The sequence below is a fragment of the Cygnus olor genome, chromosome 21 (genome assembly GCF_009769625.2).
Source record: "Cygnus olor isolate bCygOlo1 chromosome 21, bCygOlo1.pri.v2, whole genome shotgun sequence".
NCBI lineage: Eukaryota > Metazoa > Chordata > Aves > Anseriformes > Anatidae > Cygnus > Cygnus olor.
Genome location: NC_049189.1, coordinates 3,723,757 through 3,749,101, shown reverse-complemented (window position 1 = coordinate 3,749,101; position 25,345 = coordinate 3,723,757). Strand labels below are relative to the sequence as shown.

General features: G+C 56.6%; 1 protein-coding gene across 5 annotated transcripts in view; it reads left to right on the top strand.

Annotated features, from left to right (window-relative positions):
• Positions 1 to 25,345, top strand: part of SAMD11 (sterile alpha motif domain containing 11) — a 220,359-nt gene that overhangs the window by 180,384 nt on the left and 14,630 nt on the right. For all 5 annotated transcript variants that reach the window (XM_040533325.1, XM_040533324.1, XM_040533326.1 and 2 more), the window contains 4 exons: positions 7,457 to 7,549; positions 12,985 to 13,149; positions 17,746 to 17,893; positions 25,192 to 25,307. In XM_040533325.1, the coding sequence (XP_040389259.1) occupies positions 7,457 to 7,549; positions 12,985 to 13,149; positions 17,746 to 17,893; positions 25,192 to 25,307 (522 nt within the window). The remainder of the gene's footprint in view (positions 1 to 7,456; positions 7,550 to 12,984; positions 13,150 to 17,745; positions 17,894 to 25,191; positions 25,308 to 25,345) is intronic.

Here is a 25,345-nt window from a genome sequence, read left to right as displayed (position 1 = left end):
AGGTGAAGGAAAAATGGGAAAGCCAGACATGGAAGCGCTCAGCATTCCCTTTTGCTGTGTCCTGCATAGGTCAGTGCAGCGCCTTTTGCTGGTGTCATCGTGAAGGTTCTGGCTTTGTCACTGCAGGAGGAGAAGGAAATAAGGTAGATGAGTGCCCTGTGCTTGGAGCAAGCAGCTTGGCCTCCCCTGTGGCCGGTGTGCTCCGTGCAGCCCAACACAGCAAGGACACAGCATCCGTGGCCTGTCCGCTGGCTCAGCCTCCAGACTTAGGTTGGCGCGCGTGGTGGCTTTGAAACGGAAATCAGCGGCGACTTTCTTCCTTTCCTTGCAGCTCTAGGAAGAGCAGGATTATCCTGCTTCCAAAAATAACCTCCTCCCTGCTCCCGCCTCCTTTCCCAGGTGTCTCACAGGCGGCTCGCAAAGCGCTGAAAACGAATTGTCGGCACGGTGACACTTCCCTGATGTTAAATACAGAAATCCGGTACGGATCGTGGTCGGTACCTGACATGTCCCCTTCTGTGAGCCCCTGCCACGAGTCCGGGTGATGCTTCAGAGGCAGGGCTTTGGCAGTGCTCCTGCTCCGGCTCACGAATTTGTCATCAGGTTTGGATGCTGCGGGTTTGGTCCTGCAAACCTGAGCCTCCTGCTCTTGCTGCATGGCAGGTGCGACCCTGTTCCCCCAAGCCTGCTTGTCTGGAAAGCTTGCCCTGGGATTTGGTGCTCGGGTAGCAGGCATGGAGCTGCTGCCCCGCTCCTTGTTTCCTTGAAGCCGAAGCCCTGCCAGGTCAGGTCCTGCTTTCCAGCACTGCTCCAGCACACGTACCCTTTGGCAAAGCATGCCCGAGGGCTTCTGGTGGAGGTGAGCCTCCTCGGTGCAAATCAAGAGCAGGAGATGGGAGGGGGTTCTCAAGGATGTGAGTGCGAGGAACCAGCTCCTAAATGAAACGAGATGATGCCCTCTCCCCAGGTGCAAGCTTGTGGCATCAGACCTGGTCAGAGCAGCCAGCGGTGCCACGTGCTTTAGGTCAGACCTGAATGGAGCTGGGAGCAGCTGTCCCAGGGTGGAGGCCTGGGGGTTGGAAAGATTTTATTAACCCTTTGCTATGAGCAAGAGGAGGGTCGCCTGCCTATCTCATTAATTTTTCAGCTCTGCACAAGCCTTTTGTTCCAATTCCTTTTCTTCTCTTTGCTCCTCTCCCATTTCCTGCTCTTTTCCCTCCTCCTTGCCTTCCCGTGGTTCTCAGACCCTTTTTTCCCTCCTTTTGCCTCCATCCTTAATCCTCATCCCACGCGTGCGCCCTTCCTCCCTCCCATTCCTCTTCCTCCCTTCGGTTCCCGGGTCCTCCTCCCCGTTGGCCCTTCCCCACCCTCCCTCCATCGCCGAGCTCCTGGGGAAGAAGACAATTCGAAGGCTTTCCTCTGCTCTCAGCTGAGAGGCTCCTTCCCTCAAGCCAATCAATGGCAGCCTTTCAGCCCCAGTGGGGCTTGGCAAACATTAGATCAATAAGTTATTAGCACCATTCTGTCAGCTGTAATGTGGAGATTGATCGGGGCCGGGGCTCCTGCACGCTGCCTGGCACTTCCCCAGCCTGATAAAGATGACAGATTAAGGGAATAAGAAAAAGGAATTAAGGAGTCTGGCTGTCAAAGCTGTCACGGGCTGGAGGAGCGCTGTTTTTTTCCAGGGGCTGAATGAGTGCAATCGGACATTTAAATGGTGCGAAGGGCACAGCACCACCAGCAGCTCTGTTGGAAACTGTGATCTTGGGCGTTCGCTTTCATAAAGAGCTGCTGGAGGTGGAGGCAGCACCAGGGAGCTGGCGGGGACCATGCACAGCAGATCCAGGAGCCCCTGGGGAAACGCCAGCCCTGGCCGTGCCACACCGCCCCGTCTGCCTTTTGGGGTTGTGTCGTATTCCCCAGGACCCAGAGAGGTATCTGTGGCAGAGGACCGGTGCCAGGTTTCATAGCTTTTTATCACGGGTAGATAAATGGAGGCCAAACGACCGCTGCCTGGGAGGTTTGTGGTCCCTCAAGGAGACACGGCGTGATCCTTATTGGAGCTGGGCTTAAGCCTTTTGATTTAACAAGCTTCCCCCTCCTCCCGTCCTACCCACGAGAGCAGCTCCTTCCTAGAGCTGGCAGGATCCTGGACTTCCAGCCCAGCCTCCCTCCTTCAATCTTTTCTGAAACAGAGTGGGGATTCACAAGTTTGCAATCGCTAAAAAGCCTCTCTGCAGCATATAAAATGAATGCAGATCTCTCTCTTAAGTGCAGTATATCCTCTCCATGAGTGTTTTTCATACTATGAATATTTACCACCTCTTTATGGCTCGGTGCATGCTGTAAAAATGAATTTTGTAGGAAGCTGGGCGACGAGGGAATGTTGGTGCACCTTCCCTAATAAACAGCCTCGTTACAGCCGGGCAGGAGGACGGCTCCAGCGCGACCTGCACCTCGTTCCTGGGGAACTGAAATATTGGGCTGGCCTTTTAGGAGCTTGGCTCCAGCTACTGAGCACGAGGAGGTGGGAAGAAGCAGGATACTGTTTGCCTGGTAGGAGGAAAGGCAGATGGCCCAGCGGTTGGAGCTGAGAAGGGGGGTGCGGGCTCCTTCTCAAGCCTAGGAAAGGCTGGTTGATGTGTTGTACGTCGGGAATCCTTCTACGACACTCTTCTTGTGTGCTCCTGCAGTCTGTTAGCTGGCATTCAGGGAGGAGTGGGTGACATCAGGTCTGCCTCTGGGGGGGCTGCTCTCTGTATTTCGCCGAGATCCGTGAGTGACAGCCGCTGACCCTTGGCTGTTGGAGCCCTGCTCTGCTCCCAAGAGTGACCGGACACCTCTCTGCCAAAGTTAAGTTCTCTCAAAGTGAGCAGGAGAGGAAAAAAAACACCCTTTGGTTACTTGCTATTGCATCTTCCTTGCTCTATAGTAAGGGACCGTTAGCGTGCCCCATTCCTCCCTCCATTTGGTTGCTTTTTTCTTCCTGTTTCCAAGAGCTTTTGCCCCAGGGATCTTGACGTGTGATGCTCAGGGGAAGTTTGCAGATACCTTGGTCTGGGTTCGGGATGGTCCTGAGCCAGGAGCGTGCTACTTGCCCTGCTCTTTCAAACCTTTGTGCTGTCGAGACTGGTACAGCAGCTAGCAAAAGGATGCTCTCTGCCCAGGAGGGCTTGTGATCTAAACCTAAATGACAACCAACAAATAGGTACAGATGTGGAGAGATGAAGGAGTAAGGAGAGAACCTGACGCAATAGCTGAGGCTTGAAGCCTGCTGCCTGCCGTGTCCCTAAAGCCACCGAGCTGACCTGCTGGGCGGAGGCTGCTGCCTTTATTTTGCTGCTGCTCTGACATCCCCTTTGCAGTGACATCTTCCCCCTTCCTTGACAGACCCACCGCTGCCCCGTGAGCTGGCACGCAGCCGCATCGTCCGAGCATCCCAACTTGCAGAAACCCACCGCCTCCCTTCCCCCAGCTCCCCCAATATTTCCCCCCTCCCCGTTCTCGTTGCCCTCAGTTAAATTATGGCCTGTTATTCCCATGACCTTGTGCTTCGCTCTGCCTTTGTTCCATTGATTCCTGCTGGCAAGGGACGGGGCCGATGTGCCGCCAGGCTCCACGCTGCTCCGCGCAGCCTCCCGCCTGGCCCCTCGTCCTCCAGCCTTTGTTGTCAGCAGCCCTGCGACTCGGCGAGCTGGTGCTGCTTCTCGCCGGCAGGGCACAAGCCCATCGAGGGGGGAAAAAAGTCTCCGGGGTCCCTGCAAACCTGTCACGTCGGGCACGGGAACAGGCTGAGCAGCAGGACTGGAGCACCAGAGCTGCCTGAGCGAAGCAGCTCCGCCAGTGCCAAAGGAGAGGGGAGAGCTGAGTGGAGTGGGATGCTGCCAAGGCATTTCAGGCCAGGCAGTGGGAATTGTCATCCCTGGGGTTTAAGGTCGATGGGGGGCTTAAAAGCAAGGGAAGATGTTTTCCTCCTCTAAAAACAGTGTGGAAGGGGGTGGATGAAAAGGGCTCCCTTCCCTTGTTAGATGTTGGCTATCAGAGCCTGGGTGGATTCCCATGTAGCTTGGCTCGCTTCTCTGTTTACTCAGGGCTTCTGGGGCCAAAAAGCTTTCACAGCAAACCCAGCGATATGGATAGGGAGCGTGAGATAGGGCTTGATCTCCTCCCGCGGTGTCTGTAGCACAACACGGTGCAGCAGCACTTGGTGCAGTGCATCTTCCTCCGTAGTCCACCCATTTCACAGTGTTGGGAGGGCAAAAATTTTGGGACCACCTCGAAATTGTTTGTTTGGCCTTCTCCAGGTGAAACCTGTGGTCAGCTATGGGGACAGGTTGGGTCCTCACCTTGCGTTGATGCAGTGTGCCCTCGGTGCGTCCTCTGTGCTGCAGACCCACTTGTAAAGGGTGGAGGTAACGTCTCCCCCCTCTTTGGGGAAACCTAGCGATAACTTTTCTAATCTGCCCAGCTGACTTAGGCTCCCGAGTCCTCTCCTCAAAGCTGATAATGAGGCTGGGGATCCTCAGACGTGTTGGTGAGCGTGGCCATTAAGTCACCCAGCTCCACGGAGGGCCGGGAGCCCAGGGATTAGCAGGACCCTGCCAGGTGACGTTCCCACCCATGGCCTCTAATCGGCGGCCTCTAATTCCCTTCCCGCAATGGGAAACGAATAATAATCCATTTTGATTTCTAGATCTTCAGGGAAAATACCAGACTTGGTTTCCAAAAGCTCCCTGGATCGTCCTCTGTGCTGCCTTGTTGGGCCAGGAGCAGCTCCGAAGGTGGTGCAGGGTGTGGGGCCCTTGGGGTGCTGTCGGGTGTTCGTGGTCGGGGCTGTGCGGGCGATCAGTATGCCTGGGGCTTCCTCCGGCACTCCCCGCTTGTCATATCGCCTGGCCGAGCTTCATAACAACGCCGTTCTGCTGATAATGTCTTTCATTTTCAGCCGGAATATTAAAAAACTGCCCTGATTTGGCTGCCTCGCTGTTGCAATGCTTTGCGGAAGGCAGGGGAGCGGAGGCAAAAGCAGGGATTGGGAAAAACAACAGAAAATAAAAGCCCACACGACTTTTGTCTCCCTCCCCATCTTCACCCAAGGGTGGTGTTCCCTTTTGCAGGGGCACGGCCTGGGCCGTGGAGTCGTGGAGAGGGATAGGATTGGTGCTGTGCTACGATACATTGCCATTGAGGTTGTACCCCAGAATTGGTAACCTAAGTGGGCACCTGCCTCGTCCCTGCTCTGCAGATAAGGAGGATGAGGAGGGTCTGACCTGTGTAACGCTGGGCTGGGATGCAAAAGGCTAATCTTGTGGTCTCCTACTGATGCGGGAGATCTGGGGCGGGTTGTTGGATCTTTGTGCTTCAATATTGGCTGCAAATGATCCCCTCTTCTTTGCTTAGCATGTGTCTTGTTGGGTTAGTTCCACCACTTCTGGGGGCAGAGGCATCTCTGGCACATCCCGGGACTTTGCCTTAAATGGAAAAAAAAAAAAAGGAAAATTTTCATTCTGTGATGTGACTGCCATCAAAAGTGCTGGGGAGGAACCCAAATGCAGCCTGGGTGCTTTGGTGCAACGTGAACCTGAGGTGCGGATCATCTAAGAAGGTAATACATGAACATGGGGATGCCTCAAAATCGGGCTCAGATCCTTGGTAGCTGTGAATTCAAAGCATCTTCGCTGCTCTTGTTATAACTGCTCCGCCACGTAACTGGTGCTTCCGTCTCCTCTTCCATGGAGCCTCCTATGCCCGAGGTGTGCCAGAACAAGCCCTGCTGGGTGTTGCTGCCCCCTGGCCAGGCTGGGAACGGTGAATTGTGAGCAGAGCACTGGGACTCGGTTGTTTCAGAGCCACAGATCCCAGATGAGCGCGCTCCTGGGGAGGACATGCTGCAAAATCTCCGGCACTGAGGGGCTGCAGCGTCAGGGTGGCATCTCCAGGAAAATCACCACGAAGAAGGAAGAAATCCTTGTGGCCACCTCTGTGCCCTGTGGCCAGGCGCTTGCTAGCTCTGACGCTGCCTTGGCAAGCTGCTGCAGCTTTGGGGAAGTTATTGGAAGGGGAAACTGAGGCAGGAGGAGGGCTGAAACGCACATCGTGCCGACAGGCTGACTCAACACCTGGAAAGGGAAGCGCCTGGGAAACTTGAGCGCTGCCACTGGCTGCCTCCATCCCTGTCCATCTGTTTTCCAGTCGCTGCTGTTTTGTTGCATTTACTTGGGGCTTCGGTTCCGGCTGGCTGCGAGCCTCCGCAATTGTCTCTGAGTGCCAGCTTTGTTACCAGGCTGGGAGACAGGGTCGGGCGAGATCAGATCGGAGGCAGCCCGTGCTGCGTAAAGCCTTGCAGTGCCACTTGTGGCTGTGCCGAGTGCCAGGAGTGCTCCCGGGATAAAGGGTGCAGATCTGTGCTCGGGCTCTCCTGGTAAATGCAGCGCCGAGGCAGGACCCCGGGCTTGCAGAGCCGGACCCGAAGTGGTGTGCAGTGATTCTGAGTACGAAGGGCGGTCGCTCGGCTCAAAATGTCACCTGCAACCGAAATCATTTCGCTGCTCTTATAAATAGCACCGAGGGGTTTTGTAACCTTTCTTAACTCAGACGCGTCGGGCAAATTGCAGAAGCTCTGCACGCGTGTTGACTCACGGGCAGGTGCAGCGTGTGCTCACTCAAATGTGGTGCTTGTTTGTGAGGTTTATTTATTATTATTTTTTTAAGATGCTGCATCTTTAACAAGCCCTTGATAGATGAGAATTTGATGCGTGCAGTGACAAACAGTCTCTTCCTTCCTGCCCATATGCAACATCATGCTTTCAGTTTTCCCCAGCATTATTATGGGAGGATATTGATTTTAAATCTGTTCGGGGACGCTGTAATTGTATATTAGATATTTTGTGTTGGTTTGTAGGGCTGCACTAATGCAAAAGGCTTGAGCGTTTCCGTACAATCTAGAGGGGGAAGATTGCTAAGGACCTTGAGGTTTTGAAGAGGAGAGAGGGAGGGAGGGAGGGGGGGAGAGAGAGAGAGAGATACTGTGGTAGGAAGATTCAGAGATCTGTTGTGCTTTTTTTTTGTTGTTGTTTTTTTCCTCCCCTTTCTCTCCCCCAGTTGCTTTGCATCAGGGCATGAAAGGAGTGGAAACACCAGGGGGACAAAAGGCAACAGAACAAATGATGAAACTCAGTAAGGAAATCAACTGGATTCAGAATTTATAGCTCGAAAACGTTGCATTGATCAGAGTGCGAATAGTCATTATGTGCTTTCGGACTGCGTGATTAGGAAAGCAGATCAAGGCTCTCAAGATGATGATTTTTCTTACTTTCATTTTTTTTTCTCTGCCTGTAATGCGTGTGTGTGTGTTTGTGTGTGCGAGAGGAGGAAAATACCAAAGTCTCGCTGGCTGATTCTGCAAAGAGGAAAGTACAGCCTTATCTGATGCTCAGGTCTCTCCTCTCTCTCCTAGATGAGATTTTAGGCAAGAGAAGAGTATGTTCTCCCAACAGCAGCAGTGAGTGTCCTTTAGAAAGCAAGAAAGCCCGAAGTGAGTCCCCAAAGGGTAAGTGCTGCTTCTCCCTCCCCCCATCCCCTTCCCCTTTCTTCTCCTTGCTTAAGTGTGGAACTTAATTGAAATTAGGGAGGGAGGGAGGGCTGGAGAGGCTGCGGCGGGGTGCTGGAAGTCGCCAGCGCCGAGGGTGCCCGGGGAAGGCTAGCAGCGCTCTCTGCTTTCTTTATCTAATCGCAGGGAAGCTTGCGGCGCGAGAAGGGAATTGCCTCTTAATTAGAATAATTATTTTAGGGCTTAAAAAGCAAGCTGCAGCTTCTGCAGCGGATTTTAGGGGTGTTCCTACTTTTCAGGCGGCGTGCCTTGATTATGCGTTTAATATAAAAGATACGGAGAGGCTTATCGTGCTGGCATCTGCTCCTTTAAAGGGAAAAAAGAGGAGCTAGCAGGGAGGATAGGGCTGCCTGCTTGTTTCGTATGCATTTATGGCACTGTTCCTATAGAGATGGAATCTGCGGAAGGTTTGTCTTTTTAGGGATTTTTTTTTAGTCTCCCGATTTGTTTTAGGGCTCCTTTCTCTAAACATGATTTTCAAACTTTCTTTAAACCGGCGAAGCGGGGTGGGTAATGGAGCCTGCAGTTAATGAGTTTGTCTCCAGGTTGCGTAAATGAGGGCTTGCAGGCCGTTCACTTGAAGGCTTTGTTGTTAAGTTCAAACTAATTAGCTGTCAGTAATGCCCACCTCCATCACTGTGCCTAACCTGCACTCTTCTGGCTATTTAAAAAAGAAAAAGGCAGGCTGGCTGGCTGAAGCTAGGTCCTGTTTTGTGGGTCTGGAGGCCAGCAGCTGAGCCTCCTCAAGGTGTCCATCCTAAGTAACGAGTCCAGGGAATCTCAAGGGGGACCCGTATGCAGCAGTTTGTCCTGAAGCCTTCTGAAACCGAGTACTGTATATGATGAGATGTAAAGATATATCGCAGCGAGTTGTACCACATCCTAATCTTGCATAACGTTCCCATATATTGTCTCTTCCTGATTCCTTGTCCCCAAATTATGATCCGAGAGGCAGCATATTTTGAGAGGATGCTGAACGCTAGCGTCGCTTCGTATAATAAAGCTAGCATTACCAAGAACATCCTAAATCTCTTCTTTCACATAAGCATCTCCTGTCTGCTAAGTCCTCATTCCAATTAAAGGCACCTTAGCTTTTTCCTGGGCTTTTCTGAAAGACAGAAGGACACACTGCTGCTCTTTGCTTGTTTTCCCTGATTGGTTCGTCTGCCCTGCTCCTGTTATCCTAGGAGTTTCTGGCCGCTGTGCAGGTAAGTTCCAGCAGGATGCTGCTGTGGATTCCGAAACGCGTTTGTTACATGGGAGCGTGGGCTCCTGTGCCACAGCCGACAGACCTGCTGTCTGCTTTGCTCGTCTGCTGAGGCTGTGTCCTTCCCAGTTCCAGGACCATGATGCTTAGAAAATGAGCCCAGGTAACAGCAGCCTCTGTGGCCGGGCTGAGAACGGGCTAGACTTCAATCAAGCCATCTGAAACCGAGCGGCTGCATTTGGATTCACCCTAGAAAAGCGCCCGAACCTGCAGAGATGGAGGTTTTGGCCTTTGGAGCAGCCTGGTCAGGCCATCCCATGCTGTTCCCTTCCTCTGCCTTCCCACCATTTCTCTTCACCTGCATGGGCTGAGCGTGCACTAAGCTAAATCCCGCTCCCTAACTCCGGGTGACTCAGTCTGGGATTCCCCCCGCTCGCTCAGAGCGGGGTGCCCAGGAAGCCCCGCACACCAGCAAATTTTGAGTTTCCACTCCCACTTTTTTCTCAGAAAGCCTTCCCTGCCCTTTACAGCGGTGCAAGGCAGAGTGGAAACTCTGAGCTGGGCCTTTTGCTAATCCCCCACATTACCTGTTTTTTATTGCATCCGATCACAGGGGACTCCCCTGCTCTCTCCAGCACCGCGCAGGCATTTTAAGCCTAAGCTGTGCTGATGCTAGCACACCGTTAGAATAGCTGGGGGAAATAGGAACAGAGTCTTTGGTGCTTTTAGGGCCTTTATTTGCCCACTCCCTGCAAGGCAGAGGGGATAAAGGAGGGGTAGAGCTGGTGTTTCTGTTTCCTGTGCCCCGGACAGTGAGAGCAGCTTGCAGCTGGGAGCTTGCAGACTTGCCATGCCACTGGCAGTCAGAAGGATGCGTGCTGTGCGTGGGCCCCAGGGGCTGGTTATTTGGGATTTGGGACCCACTGCTGCAGAGTGGATCCCAACTGTGCTTGGTGGGGACAAGAAGTGAATTCAGCCTGAGATTTAGGGGTGGGAGATGGGGATGACCGGCGGGATTTTGCAGCATCCTCGCCAGGTCTGCACCGCGCTCCGGTCTGCGCCCATCCTTTCCCCTTGTGCCCCATGCGGGTGCTGCAATCCTGGGGGTGCACAGTGCTTGGTGCCCCTTGCCTTATGGCACTGATGCAGCCCTGGCACTGCTGCCCCATCTCCCAGCCAGCTTTTTGGAAAGAAGTGACCCCGTGCCTGCCACACATCTTGGGGACGAGGCCAGGAGAACAGGGGCAGGCGGGGATATCACCGCCTCTCCCTCCCCGAGCGAAAAACCACCTGTGGGGCTGGAAGCCCTTCCAGCAGGGCAGCAGCAGCCCTCCCTTCCCCCTCGGCGATGCTCGCCGCCGCGCGCACGCCAGAGATCAAAAGCGAGCCCTATCTCGGTGGAAACGGGGCCGCGGCGGCGCGGCTGTCAAACAGAGCAGAACGTTCTCGCGTCTCGTATGGAAATGCGAGCGGATCAGAGGCTCGGCGCGAGGGCTGCGCTGGCAGGTCACGGAGGAAGCTTTCTCCCCGGGAGACAATTCCCCAAGCGAAGCCCTGGCTCCCGAGGCAACGGCGTGGCTGGAGATGTGCTTCCCCCACGCCTCGAGACGTGCGGTGAAACGGGGCGATGGCAGGAAGGGGGGAAATGGGGAGGAACGTTTCGGTTCCCCTTCGGACTGCTGTGAAATAAATCTGGTGTGAGTCTCGTCATTTGGGAGGGTTTCAAACCAGGCTGGACCAAGTGCTGGAAAATCCAGCAGGAGGAATGTTGTGCTCACCCCCCGGGGCGGGCTGGTGGCCTCACGCGCTGCTCTTTCTGCCACTCTCTTTCCTTTGCTCTTGGAGGTGATTCAGAACAAAACCTTACTGCATCCTTGGTTAAGGAAGTAGACGGGAGCTGGATCACAGCTGCGCAGTTCAGATCCAGCTCTGACAATTTGTTCCTTTATTTTTTTTCTGCGGGAGGGGGGGAAATCCACACGTTGTCTGATCTGGCTCCGGCCTTGCCCGGTTGTCGTAGCACAGGAGGGGCAGGCTGGGTGCTCCTGCCCACTCCTGGGGCTGTGACGAGGTGGTGCAGCACCTCCGCATCCACCACACTAGCCCACATCGTCCAGGAGCTGTTTTTTGGGGGGGCTGGCGGTGGGGAGAGGGGGTCCCCATGGCTGGGGTGTCGGGGGGATGCTCGGGAGGCCCTGCCTGGCTCTGCCTGCCCGTTGGCAGTGCCAGAGTCCGTTTCACACTTGGCAGCTGGAGGAGATTTGGCGAGATCAGTCTCTCCCACATTACCCCCCGGTAATGACAAAAGCAGACAGCAAAGCTTCAGCAGGGCTGGAATTATCGCTGGCTGAGTCATGTGAAATCTTGGAGTTTTCAGCGTGGAAAGCCAGCCTTTCCCTGGGCTCCTCCTTCCTCCTTGTCGCCCCCCCCCCTTGCACCTGAAATCTGCTCTGGGGCTGATCGGATGGAGTTTATGGTAATTAAGTGCCATTAACTCCCCTTCTCCCTCCTTTTTTTTTCTCTAATGACACAGCTGTGTAAAAAAAAAAAAAAATCAGTGATTTCCCTAAAGCAGGTCTGCGGCACGCGGCTTTGCTCCTTAGACCTTTGCTTAAGAGCATCAGAAGGGAGCAGGAAGAGTTTGGTGCACTTGTGTGTCCCCAGGGAGGTGTCAGGGGAGATGGGGATGGGAATTGGGTCCCTGTCCCCATCCCCATGCTCCTTCCACTGGTGCCCTGCAGGTTTGGGTGCCTGCAGGTGTGGATGTCTCTTCTTTTGGGGCAGGGTTTTGCGTGCGGTGCAGGGTGGGGATGAACTCCTGGTACCTGCCAGCTCGAAGAGGGTCCCAGACCCATGCTTTGCGCAGGAATCCTGTGGTCCCCAAGGTGCAGGTACCTCTGCTGGGGGGGAGATAGGTGGTTGCAGATTTGGCCCCAAGTTGCAATGCTGGGTGAGAACCCGTGCTGAGCGGGGCGCTGACCTGAGCTGGAGCGGGCTGGAGATTTCCCTTTTCGAAGAGTGCTTTGGGAGCTGGGGATGCAACAACCCGTTTTAATTGAAATTGTGCGCAGATTGATTTTTTTTTATTTATTATTTGTTTGTTTTTATGTATATATTTCCCCTTCTGTGCCGTGGTGAGGGAGGAGGTGGTTGCATTGCTACCTGAAAGCTGCACCCCCAGGTGCGAGCCCCTGTATGCTCGGCCGTGCAGTGGTTTGGTGGCAGGCAGCACGTACCGCCTGGTTTGTGGTGCTGAGCGCCCCAGGCACAAGTGAACCAGTCCCCCCCCTGCCACGGCAGGGTCCCTTTTTGGAAGCATCTCTTCTCTCGGGCTGCACCGGTTTGCCCCAGGCTTTCTTATCAGAGAGCAGCCTTAGGAGCCTTTCTCTCACCTGATGGACATCCACAGCTCTTTTCCCAGCGAGGTGCCCAGTGCCTGCATGGCTGTTACGGCACCACCACCGGCGTAAAATAAGCATCCCGCTCTCAGAGCCACCACCCTGAAGGTGATCTGGAAGCACGGCCGCCTGCCACGGGCCCTGGGGGACCCGGTGTGGGACGCAGGAGGCAGGAGCTGGGGCAGGCAGTAGGGTGGTCTCATCATTCACCCAGCGCAGCGGGGGTCCTGCCCGCGCCCCCGTCCCTCCTGCCTCTTCCCCTCACTGCTGGGAGTTCCTCGGTGAGTAATGAAAAGGTTTTGCCCCCGGGGAAGATCCAAGATAAAACAGCCTGAGAGCAGCCACCGCCAAGGCAGAGAACGGTAATTACTCGGAGTTGTGCTTACAGTAAACACAAAGCCTCTGTGGTTTCAGCTCCCCGGCTGTCAGGCTGGGATCCCTGCTGCCCAGGGAGCAGGCAGGGCCCTCCTCAAAGCTCGCAGGCGTTTCGGGAAGGGGGAGAGGTAGGCGTGCTGGGCCATTTGTAGGCTTTTCTGAGTGTGAGGCTGAGCAAGCCGTAGTGACTGCACGTGGTGCTACGTCTCGGGGCACGAGGACAGCTTGCTAGGTTGAGTTTGGTGTGTGCTAGAGTCGTGGAAATTGTCCTAACACCCCCTCACCCACCTTGCTCTTTCCTTTGCCCCATCCCTGTACTCAATGTGATTTTTTCCACCGTGTTTTAGTATGGAAAAAAAGAAAAAAAAAAAAGCCCAAATCTCTCTGCTCTTCAGAAAACTCCCACACGCCTCTGCTGGAGGACGCGGTGACTCAGATGACCCCGGAGGAGCACTACAGGCGCATGATGTCAGCGCTGAACGAGCACGGCACGTTCGAGGAGCAGCAGCAGCAGCGTCTCTACCAGCTGGCCAACAGCATGGCAGTGCCCAGCCACGGAGGTACGGGCACGGCGGGGACACCAGGGCTTGGGTTTGCCAACGGTTATGGCTTGTAAGACGTTACGGTACGTGTCTATCATGCAATGAATACAGGCGGTGCTAAAGAGGATCCTTTGGGCCCTTTTTCCCCCATCTCTCTGGAGGTGGCTACTCTCAGCCATCTGTAAGTGCTAACACCTTCTGGAGCGACCTGTATCTGGAGTAGATGAGCCACCACATCGCTGCCGTGTATTTTGCAGGGCGGTGAGGGATTTCCTTCTGTTCCTTTGTTTCAAGAGTTGGCGTCAAGCTGTATATTCAGAATTTGTGGTGCAAGTCTTACGTGGTCATGGTGCAGAGCAAGGGGAACGAGTGCTGGGGTGAGGCAGGGGGCTGTGGCAGCTCCAGATGCTCCTGGCATTTCATGATGGGGTCTGAAGCAGCAAGATGATGTTGCAGGATTTAGCTAAGCGTTGATAACGCCAGGCTTAGAAAGTTTGTGCAGTAGTTGCTGCCCACAGACATAGCATAAATTGGTGTTAATGACCTTTTGCCTTAATGAGAATTAGATATCCTATGATTTTACGGACAATTAAAATATGCAGATGAAGCTACGTCGCAGTGAAGGCAGCTCAGCAGGCAAGTGCTGAAGTCAGGGGGACAGGTTCAGCCACGGTGTCATCTTTTGAAAGCAATCGTGTTTGCATCACCAAGGATTATTCCGGTCCTTCACTAGCCGAAACCAGATCTGATGTGAAGCGAGGGGGTGCTGAAGGGGCAGAACCTCCTCTATACCCCACCTGGTGAGGGCTTCATCAGGGCGTGGCTGTAAGGACCACGTAGGCTGCAGCTTCCAGCACGAAGGAATTGTCCCCAGACCTTCCCAGGTCCCCTGAGGTTGAGCTGGGAACAGCTGAGGGACCCCCCAGCCCCTCGTTATTTGCTGCCTGCCGTGTGTGCTGCTTGTTGTGCTGCCGTACGATGCCCGCCTGGCTGCTGGCTCGAGGCCGGAGCAGTACAGGAGTATTTCTGCACCAATGTTTGTGTTGAAGAGAAGATGCTGCCGCTCTGCTCTTCAAAACAAGCTGCTGCTTGTAGTTACGGGAGGGGAAATCCAAAGCCTGGCTCCAAACACACCAACAGGTACCGCCGTGTGCTGCCGCCCTGCCCTGGGCAGGTGCCAGCACCTAACGGGGGCTGCGGGAAGGGAAGGGTCTCTGGAGACTCTTGCCTTCAGCTGGGGAAGAAGCTGCCTGACCGCAGCTGGGCTGCGGGATGCCGGGCTGTGCCTAAAGGGGGCACCAGGCAGTTGCAGGTTCCACCCTGGGAAGCGCTCGGCAGAGCACAGGAGCGCAACATCCCCGCACCGCTGCAGGGTGCTGGGCCCGCGGGGCGCTTCGGCCGCCTCCTTGGCCCAGGCGGAGGCTGTGCGGTGTCCCGGCGGGGTGACCCAGCTCTCTGCATCCCTCAGGACCAGGGAGATGGAAGAGATGCCTCTGCTCCAGCGTGGGGAGCAGAGCTGAGTGCTGGTGCTGTGCGAGGACCCAGGGTGCGGGGGCTGGCACGCGCTGCCGGGGGGTCCGGGGGAGCGCGAGCAGCGTCCGTGAAATATCCAGCAGGAGAATCTCCAGTCTGGAGTGCAAATCCCCAGGGCTCCTTGTTAGGTTAATGAAGAGGCTGTCTTCTTTTCCACTCTGTTTGATTTGATTGGCTTCTCTGGGGGCAGGAAGGCGATTCCTTTTGCTGCGGAGCAAGAATTTGCTCATCAGCAAAGGCAGGGCACAAGGCTGTGCTTAGACGAACGGTGGTGAACACGGCACGTGCCTCGGTGTTTGGCTGTCCCCTGGGTTTACAAGAGGTGCAGGGCTCCTGCAAGCACAATACTTTTGGGGCAAAACCATGCTCTGTGGGGCTGGAGTGGTCGCCCTGTGAACACAAGCGTGCAAAAGCACCAGAGCTTGTGCACAAAGGGACAGCACGTCCAGACCCTCAGGTCTGCCTTGACCGTGCTGAATACATGCTCTAATATTCGGCACCAAACGGGGTGCGTGCACACCTGTATGTAACAGGAGAGCCCCCTTGCCCTGGGCACCTGCTGGTGCTGGACACGCAGACCACACGCAGCTGGTGCCACCCCTTTCTCCCCCTATGTCACGAGGAAAGTAGCTCATTCCGTTAAAAGCCTGACGCTTTATTTATTACTTTTTTTATGATTACGATTAAACCGTCTCCTCAGCCTTTACGGGACGAGGGGTCACCCTGAGGTTTTGGGGTGGGCAGGGGAGAAGAGGAGCCGGCACCGAGGGGCTCTCCGGTACCGCTGCCGAGACAAAACTTGGTGAATTTTGGATCGGCTCCGCGCCACGGGGCTCTGGTCGGGCCATAAATTATTCGTGCCACTACAAAGCACAGTTTATCTGCGGGCTCGCACGGAGGCACCAATAACATTAATAATTTAAAAAATGTTAATAATTTAGAAATCTTTTTTTTTTTTTAATTGCTTTTCTCCCCCCCCCCTCCGCCCCCGTTCTCCCAGCGGCATTCATCCGGCATTCTGAATTCAGGCTGTCTCCGTGCCTGGCTCCTCCATCCGCCGGCGTCCCCCTGTCAATCACTCTGATTTCCCAACTGTCAGAGTGCAGGATTGTAAATAACAGATCCTCGGGGGGGCCGGGAGAGGGGCAGGGGCATGGGGGGGGTGGAGAAGGAAAGGAGGGAGAGCAAGAGGAGAAGGGAGGGCGGGCATGCGGGGGGTTGCTGCGGTCATTCGGGATCAATGCGGCTCCTGGAGCTGGCCACGCGCCAGCCTTCTAAATTACAGGCGCTGTGGCAATCAGGAGCGACCTGGGCTTTGCAGATAATTAATTTATAAACATTGGAGGTGCGCTGTCCCCGGCTCGGAGAATTCTCTCGGCTTTTTTTTTTTTTTTTTTTTTTTTTTTTAACGCCATCCGATGGGGTTTTGGTGCTCCGCTCTTCCCTTAGGTGTTTCTGCAGCTGGAAGTTTGTAGGGCGTTTGAGTGTCTGTCCCTTCGTTTGGGGAGGGCTGTGAGTGCATGAACGTGGCTAGAACCGGCCAGGTACCCACGTGCTGCTTGTTCCCAGCCCCAGCTTGCACAGGCTTTGAGCCCTGACCATGGCAAAAATACTCGGTGGGGCTCGGGCACAGGATGCGTGGATGCTGCAACCCCCAGGACCAAAACAAAACCAACGTGCTGGTGGAGGAGAGCAAGGAGAGGGAAGGGGTAGCGTGGCCAAGGTTGTGCAGCACGCTCGCATTAACTTCGCTTTATTAATCGGCTGTGGGAAGAGGGCTGGTGCACGCTGCTTTGTGGGGAGGGCTTGGAAATCGCAGGCTGCTCCCGAGCAGGGTGTGTTCATTAAGATAAATTCTCCTCTCCTCCTCTCCCCAGCTGTGTTTTGGCTTCCTTTCGCAGAGTGGCACGCCTGAGTGTGCGAAGGAGGTTTCCTGTAAGCGTGCATCCGTGTGCGTGCGTTTCCTGCGTGTCATGTGAATGGCAGCAGAGGTTTTGTTGTGGGTTAGAAGCGAGCCGTGTGTAGGAACGAGGCACTCCTGGTGCTGAGCTGTGAGAGTAGCTGCAGAAAAAGCCTCGGTCGGCGCAGCTGGTACCCGTGCCCGCGTCCCTTGCCCTTCTCGGAGGTTTGTCCACCTGTGGCGGTCCCCGAGGAGGAAAGCAGAGCGGAAAGCTGTTGCCTGGGCATCTCCTGGTGCTCCCCAGCAGCCCGTGGTCCCCGCTAGCCGTGGCCGTGTCACCCATCGCGAGGCGCTTGGTGTGCAGCTGGGCCACCCGCGCTGGGGTGACAGCGTGTGACGTGCCACCGCCTGGGCGATGGGGAGAGGCTCCTGGGGTGGGGGTGAGCTTGAACGAGGGGCGCATTTTGCATTTCTCTCGGGCCGATGAAGGCGCCGAGCCCAGGGCTGGAAGGGGAGGGGGGGGGGGGGGAGCCCCTCGCCTTGCCCCAGCCCCTCTCCCTGCAGCAAAACCACGCCGGGCGCGCCCCAACCTGCGCGAGGGGCCCCGCAGCACCCCGGGGCTTTGGGGGCTCCGGGTGCTGCTGGGGCTGCTCCCGGAGCTTTTATTTTTTGGGGGGGGGGGGGGGATTTTGGGGGAGCAGCCCCCCTCCCCGGACAGGGTCTGAACAGCTCCCGCTCCCTTGTGCCCCCTCCCCGCCTGCCTCCTCCCCTCCCTCCGCCAGGAAGGCAATTAAGCAGCAATCCGCCCCCCCTCCCTCCCTCCCCTCCCGGAGTTGCACAATTTCCTCCGCTGCCCAACTCCCTCGGCGGCGGAGGCGGCTCCGGCTCCGAGCCCCCGCTCTGCAGGGTGAGCACCCGGGGGGGGGGGGGGGGGGGCTGCGGGAGGGAGGGATGGAGGCAGCGGGGGGGGGGGGGGGGGGGGGGGGGGGGGGGGGGGGACCCTCTGTCCCCAGCTGGGGAGCCGGCAGCAGCCGGGTTGGGAGCTGGGGGGGGGGGGGCCTCCGGGCAAAAGGAGGGTGGCGTGGTGTTGTGGTGTTTTTTTTTTTTTTTTTTTTTTTTTTTTCGGGGGGTCGGAGGTGGGGGGGGGGGTGTCGCGGCTGATCCCTTCCCCTCTCCCCCAGATCTGCTCCGGGCTCGGCAAGAGGTGGCGGCGGCGGCGGCGCGCAACCCCGGCGCGATGGAAGCGCACATCCCCTCGGGCAGCAACTCGTCCAGCCAGCGGAGGAAGCAGGGGCTGCCCCAGCACAGGGACACCCACTTCCCCGAGAGGTACCCGCGGGGGGGGGGCGGCTCCGCCAGGCCGCTGGGGAGGGCTGGCCGCGGTTCCACCCCCCCAGCCCCGGGGCGGGGTTAGCTCCGGGCACGGCTCGGGAAAGGGGCTGCGCTTTTTGGGGAAGGGCTTGGGGGGGGGCTCCAAGCAGCCCTGGGGGGATTCCGCCCCCCCCCCCTCCCCTCCTCCCCGCCCCAAGGATGAGAGGGCACTGAGGGTGGGCTGCCCCTGTGTCACCTCCTGCGGGTGTGGGGGTTTGGGGGTTTGGGGGGGGGGGCGTTGGGGGCTGGTGCACTGCCTGCCTGCTGGGAGCCGTCCCAGCCCTGCCTGGGATCCCTTACCCCAGCCTGTCCTTCGGCGCAGAGCAAGTTCGGGTGTTGAAGGTGGGGTTTTAGAGCTCCCCCAGATAATGAGAGAGAAGGAATGCGCTAGGGTGGAATAAAAAGAGAAGAAATTTCCCTTTTTTTTAGAGGAAGAAGGAGGCGAGGCTTCCTTTTTCCACTGACAGGAGTGCTGGAAAGCTGATTTCCCTCCCTCCCAAGAAATTCTAGCTCATTTATCTTGCTCTGTGCCACAAGCCATTCCCTCCGCAATCAGGAACTTCAGAGGGAAATTAAATTAAAGCTGCGTGAGCTCCTGACAAGGATCGCAGAGGTGGGGATGCAAAGACTTTGGGTATCACGGGACAAGCAGTGGAAAGCTCCAGCATCTAGCCTCGTCTGGCTTTCATCTCGGGGTGGGGGCAGCTGGATATACGGATTATATAGTGTGCATATTAACCCACTGGGTTTAGAGTCCCCCCCTTCGTCAGAGCCTCGGGGATCCCGTCTGTTTTTCCCTCTCTCTGAGCAAGGAGGCTGGGCGCAGACCTTCCTCCTGCAGGGTGCACTTTGGCTAACCCGCCCCACGAAACCCCAGTCCAGGCCACGTGGATCGTAGGCAGACCTGCGAGGAATGCAGGGATAGAGGAGCTTCAGTGCAGCCAGGCATGGGGGAAATTTTCTCCAGCTATGTGTGGCCTGGAGAAGCGCCAGGCCAGCCGGAGGGCTGGCTGGAAGAGCCCCCGCGGAAGGGTGGAGGCGGCGTGCGGGGAGGCGCTGCACGCAGGAGGGGCAAACTGCAAAGGAGGGAGATCGGTATCGCACCCAGAGGTGCTCTGCTGCCAGGCAGGTGTTGTGATGGAGCTGGGCAGGGCCAGGAAGCGTTAAATCGGTTGGGAAGAAGGCAGGGAGGCAGCCAGCAGCCTCAGCAGGGGCTGGAGCTAGGAGCTGTGTTCCTCCCCGCACTGCTTCTATTTGTGATCCCGTTCTCCAGGTAGCCCTACAAGTTGGCACACGTGAGACGGAGATCCCGGCAAGGTGAGGAGGGGAGAAGAGCACCCAGGGCCCCAACCTGGCGTGGATATTGAGAGAAGTACCTGCGGGCCCTGGGGTTCAGTTTGCGGGGGTCGCCCCGTGCCTCAGTTTCCCTTCATGCGCTGTGATGGGGCCCTGGTTTTAGGGATTTTCCTGGGGTTTTAGGGATGCCAGGAGAAGCCACGGTCATGCATTGCAAAGCAGAAAAGCACCACGTGGGTTAAATCCTGCCTTCTGTTCTCCCTGTTGATCTTAGCTTTGGGTTTTGCTCTTGGCTGCCATGGTCTCTGTCAACCAGGTAAATCACGGCAGCCTTTCTGCACCTTATTGTGCAGGTGTAGACGTTGTAAGGGGTTCAGGTAGGCACTGACAAAGGAGGCGGTGATGGAGGAAGCGGGCTCACGTGCGTAGGCAAACCGTAGGCAGATTTATGGCATCTCCTTTCCCAGGAGCAGAAGTAATAATGCATGATGCGGGGGGGGGATGCGAGCAGTTTGGCGCGGCGTTAAAATTCCATTTCAGCTTCCTATCGGGAGGTCTGCGGGGATCAGGTCAGCTCTCGAGCGTGGCAGCAGCGTGGGCAGGAATAATTAGCCACTCCAGGCATTACGTCTGGCAAAGCGAGGGGGGAAAACCCACGCAGGTGACCCAGTTCTGCTTAGCAGGGCAGTGCTGCGGCTCTCGCAGAGGCAGCGATGCGGGGACCTTTGCTAGCAGGAGCTACCTACTCAGTGCTCCGCTTCCCAGGTGTGAGGAGGGTGGGAGGTGAGGAGTCTGAGCCAGGGAACATCTGTGAAGGGAGGTGTGTGTCCGTCTTTTTGGGTAGGTGTAACGAAGCACAAGGTAGGAAGATGGGTGCTGGCTCCGCAGAGGATGGTACGCCCGTGTGTGCTCCTAAAAACACTAAATGGGCATTTTTTGGGACCAGATCTGAGGTCCTTTTAGCAGAGCAGTGGTCCCTTCACCTCTCCAGCTTTCCCAGCTATCGGGGGCAGTTCGTAAAAGCTGTGCCTCTCACAGTGTCCGTGGCCAGACCTGGAGTTGGACTGCTGCTTGAGAACCCATTTGGTTTCGGTTTCCTAAATCCTTCTCGAGATCGGTTCAGCCTCGGCTTACGGAGCGCCAAGACCCGGTGGTTTGTTTGAAAGGGCTGTTGAGTTAGTTTGGAGTTATAAAAAGACTTGGAAGAGGAAAGGGTACAGCTCAAAGGTGTCACTGTAACTGCTCCAGCCTGGAGAACTTCCCATCTCCAAGCTGCTCTGGCTCCTGCAGAACCGGCAGGTGGCTGCGCCCCGCAGAGACTGGGCTGCTGGGATCCTGCTACCTCCCGAACTTTTTGGCAACGCGCTGGCTTTGCTGCCTTGTTTGGCCTGGCAGCTTCTTAGCCAGGGTGCTCGGCTCCGGGTACGTGGTGCAGGACCTGCTCCTGGGCTGTGCTCCGGACCTGGAGCTGGGCAGACCCCGCTTCTCACCAGGGCAGGGCGCTGAGCACCAGCACTCACCTCCTCGAGGGGAAAACTCCTGGACCCTGCAGGTGCTCAGGCTGGGCTGGGCCAGCTGTGGTCGCTGTGGTGGGACTTGGCTCAACGCGACGTGGCAGGAGGGCATTTGGAGATGCCAGGAGCCTGTTCGTGTGCCCGTGGTAGGTGTCCGGGGGAGCCAGCCCTGCTCAGGACAGGAGAGGGCAGGCAGGAATGGGGCAGGTGTTGGGGCAGATATTTGGTAAGTGTCCAGCTGCCTCTGGTCCCATCCGTGTGAAGTGTTAGGGACACAATTCGGGCAGGAGGAGTGCCAAGGAGTGAGAAATGCTGCCTGCATGAGATGCCATCAGCATCCTGATCTGCCGGGGCTGGGTGCTGAGCCCTTTGGCTGGAGCTTGGTGGGTGCAGGAGCCCCAGGGCTGGGGGATCTGCCCCGTGCCCTTCCCTTACAAACACTGCATCCTTCAGAGGCCTTCCCCCGTGCCCAAAATACACAGCGAGGATTTCTGGGTTGGATTCTTTCCTGCTGCCGTTGATTCTTTCACCACCTGCGTCCTTCCCCCTGCACTGGGGGGTTTCCCTTTTCCCCCCCGTGCTCCCTGCTGCCCTCCTGCTCTCACCTTGGCCTGCCCTGCATCCCCCTCTCCACTCTGAACGCTGCATTTGCCTTCCTCCCGCTTCTGCACCTCCTCGCCTGCGTGAGGGGCAGCACCGAAAGGCCACGGAGCTCGACCTGGCGTAGGGAATTTGGCTTTAGCACCGCTTTGCATTTTGAGAGCATGATTCCCCCCAGCCAGCCCCTCCACGCCTAGGACAGCAGAGGTACGTGTCCCTTTCTGCCTGGAAAACCCAAGCACCATTTTTTTTTAGAAGCCTTTTCGTTTCATTCGGTTTCCCTTCCCGGCACTGGCAGCGCCTGTGGATGGCGAACGAGCCAGGAGCTGTGCGCTGCCTGCCTATTACCTCAGGTTTAAAGTGTCTCTCCCTATCAAATGCAAAGCAGAAGCAAGCAGGGCTCTCATGCATTCTTTTTTTTTTTTCCCTCCTTCTTCCATCCGTTCTAAATTTATTTCCATGCCTTGCCGGTTTCAATCTGCATTTCCTGACCCCCTCACGTCTCCAGCCGCAGCCTCTGCTCAGAGCCTGCCGGGAGGAGCAGGAGAGCTCGGGAGGCTGCGAGGGGGTTAAGGCGAGAGGCTTGGCTTTACCAGTATAATGTGTAACCCCGTAATGACTTTAAATATTGATTATTTGAAGGCCATTAGTGCTTATTGTTAAAGAAAAGTCAATACTTTTTAAGCCTCGTGAACCATTTGTCTCCTGTTAAAGGACATATCAAATTTAACAGCATGCAGCGCAAATCCCCTAATACCCTGCTCCCAAGCCTCCAGCTGGCATATTAGGGGAAAAAAAGGGCTGGGGGGAGGACTGGGCAGCACCAAGGAACTGCTCTCCGCAAGGCAGGGACCGGGCTCATCAGATGGAATTGCCAAGGGCTAAATTCACGTCCTCGGGGTCCGGGGCTGTAACTCAGCCCTTGCTCTGGGAGGAGGAGGAAGAAGAGGAAGGAAACGAACGGGGCTGGTACCTGCGTGGGAAACGATGCGAGGATTTGCATTTCGGTCTGCCTGAAAGCACACGGCAGCCGTGGCTCAGGTCTCGGGGGCCTTTTTCTCAGGGGTTGGCTGTTTCCAGGCTTGCTGGGAAGCAGTCGGCTGGACCCGTGCAGGAAGGAATCGGGCTCCCCAGCTCCGCACCAGGGCCCTGCTCCCTCCTCCTGCCCCCGTCCCCGTGCCAAGGGCCAGGTTTGGGGGGCAGCAGCATCTTCCCCATCTGCATGGCCCCAGGCTGGGTGGGAGGCAGGCAGTCCTTGTCCTTGTGGTAGCGTGGCTGGGGAGCATCAGTCTGCCAGCAGGGAGCAGGTCCCTCGTCCCCCGGGGATTTCTGAGGTCGCCTGCTTGTCCCACGTGCGTTTGGGGGGAGCCCCAGTCCTGCCGAGCAGACAGCCCGGGGGGCTTGCGGTGACCCCCGTCGGGCAGGTGCAGAGGCATCCCCCTGAATTTTCCAAACCTTTGGGCTCATCCCCAGCACGGGCAGTGTGTGCGCAACGTAAGGACTGATACATTCCCCGCAGCCCCACCAGAACCAGCGTGGGCTGCCGGTGCTGGCCGTGTGCGTGGCAGCAGGATCAGGCCCCCATCTCCCTCCCTCCCCAGCTGGAGCATCGCTCCCTCTCCAGTCCGTGCCGTGAGCTGATCCCTGCTGTGCTGGGGAGCTGATGGCTCTGCTGGGAGCCGGAGGGACTGGCCGTGAGCAGCCGTGAATTCCTTCGGGATCGTGGTGAGCGCAGCATTAAGGTGTAAGAACAACCTCTGATTAACGCTGTGCTGCCACCAAAGGGGAAAATGTCCTTTTTTCCCGTGCCCAGCCCCGATCCCCATCACACAGCGTGCTTCCTGGGTCTCCTCGCAGCTAAAACCCGGAGCCTCTCCTCATTTTTAGCATCTCCCTATAGATCCTGTGCCTGGGGCCGCTGCGCACCGCTCCCAGCACCAAATCCCCTTCCCTGCATTTGCAGAGGCAGGGAGGACGCATCCACCGCTTGCCTGGCCGCGGAACAGTTAAAAGCGACTTGATTTCCTAAATTGCTTCTTATAAAACGACCAGCACGTCTGCCAGCCTCGTCTCCCCATGATTACAGCTAATTACGATCGAGCGGACACCTCCTAGCCCCCGTCATGCCGCTTTAATTGTCCGTTATTCATCTGCAGGCTGTCCGGGGTGGCAAAGCACTTGGCAGCCCAGCGACCGAGGCCTCGGCTAATTGTGAGGCCTCGGGGATTAGGGCAGGTGATTACACACTTCATGGTGTAATTACATAAGCATCGCTTGGCTGCTGCCCCGGCTCGGAGCCGAAGGTCACGCGCTGCGTTACCTGAGATTAATTGGAGCTGCCACCGGAGTGCGAGGTGCTGGCGGAGCGGTTATACGATTAGCATTAACATTTCAGCAGCGACGGATCGATCCGTGGCTCTCCTCCAGACACAGCGAGCTGTGCAATTAGTTTAGAGGAGAGCTAGGGGAGGAAGGAGGAGGAAAGGAGAGACGGGGAGACAGCCGGAGGAGAAGGGGGGGGTGGCAGGGAGGAGGAGGAGGAATTTCAGAGGGGGCTCGCAGCCCGCCCGGTGCTGCCCATCAGCCTCTTGCAGCGTTTCGTGGTGATTTTCAGGGATTGCTGCACGGAACGAGGAAGAAACGACAACGGGAAGACCTAGGGAAAGGGCAGGCAGCGTTTCCTTGCGGTGCTCCTTGGAAAGCTGGTGCTGCAGGGAGCCGTCTGCCCGTCTCACCCCCAAATTCTTCTCGGCTGGCTTTTCACGAGCCCTGGGGGCAATCCATCCCCAGCTGGGATGCTCACCTTAGCACCCCTCAGCCCCACTGAAAGGGGGGGGCGCTCCTTGCCATGAAGTCGCCCACGCCACCCCACTCCTTTTCTCTCGCCCTCCGGTCTCTCCCAAAGCAGACTTTATAGGGAGACGTTGTAAAATGAAAATAAACGGCGCAGCACTTGGCTTTGCCTCTAGATGCCCTGGTGAAGGTAATAATGTTGTAAGTGGCCATCAAAAGGAATTAAGAGACATGCAGCCGGAAAGCAGAGATTTGCTTGCAGGCTCCCAGGACAGATTTGACTAATGGAAGAGACCTTGGCTCCTATTCCCTTCCTGCGTATTCTTTTTTTTTTTTCCCCTCCTATTTTTTTCTGCAACAAGCAAGCAGGCTCTACCTGCCTTGCTTCTGGGCATTGTCCTCTTCCCCACCCTCAAGCCTGCCTCTTCCAGCTTGCTGGTCACTTTCCACCTTCCCCAGCTCCCAAAATGCTTCTTCCCGCAGACCCCATGGCACTTTGACCTCACGTCCCTCTCCCCAGCTCCCCTCTCTCCGCCTCACATCCCGCTTTTCTCTCCAGAACTGGGGATCATCCCTCATCCCAGCCAGGACAGTGATATCTGCGAGGCATCCCCCTGATGCCTTCAGATCTTCACAGCCCCAGCTCCTCAGATCTAGAAGGACTTTTTGGTTGTAAGGGAGCTGAGACAGAAACCCAAGCTTGAGAGGCTTGATGAAAGGCAAACACAGCATCCTCAGCGTTGCATTTGCCAGCTCTGGGCAGCCAGGGATGCTTTGAGCACCCAGCTGAGAGTAAACGTACTGGAGCAGGAGGGTGGGAGGCAGGTAGGACCTATGGAGTTTTGGCTGATTTCTTCCCCGTCTGGTTCTGCTTTTCTTTATTTAGTATTTTCTCCCTCTTTTCAAGTTTTACGTGTGGGAAATGGGCACCTTTCTTCTCTCAGCCCAGCCCCTGGTGCAGAAAAGGGATGCTCTTCCTGAGCCAGGGTCCTCCTGTCGCTGCGGATGGAGCCTCCAGCTTTTCAACGTGGATTTCTTTTCTGATTCCCCCAGGGAGATATCCCACCCGCCGCCGCTGCTGTCGCCCCAGAACGCGCCCCATATCGCCCTGGGGCCCCACTTGAGACCTCCTTTCCTCGGGGTGCCTTCGGCCCTGTGCCAGACACCAGGTGAGTGCAGGAAAGGCCTGCGGTCAGCCAGGGAGGTG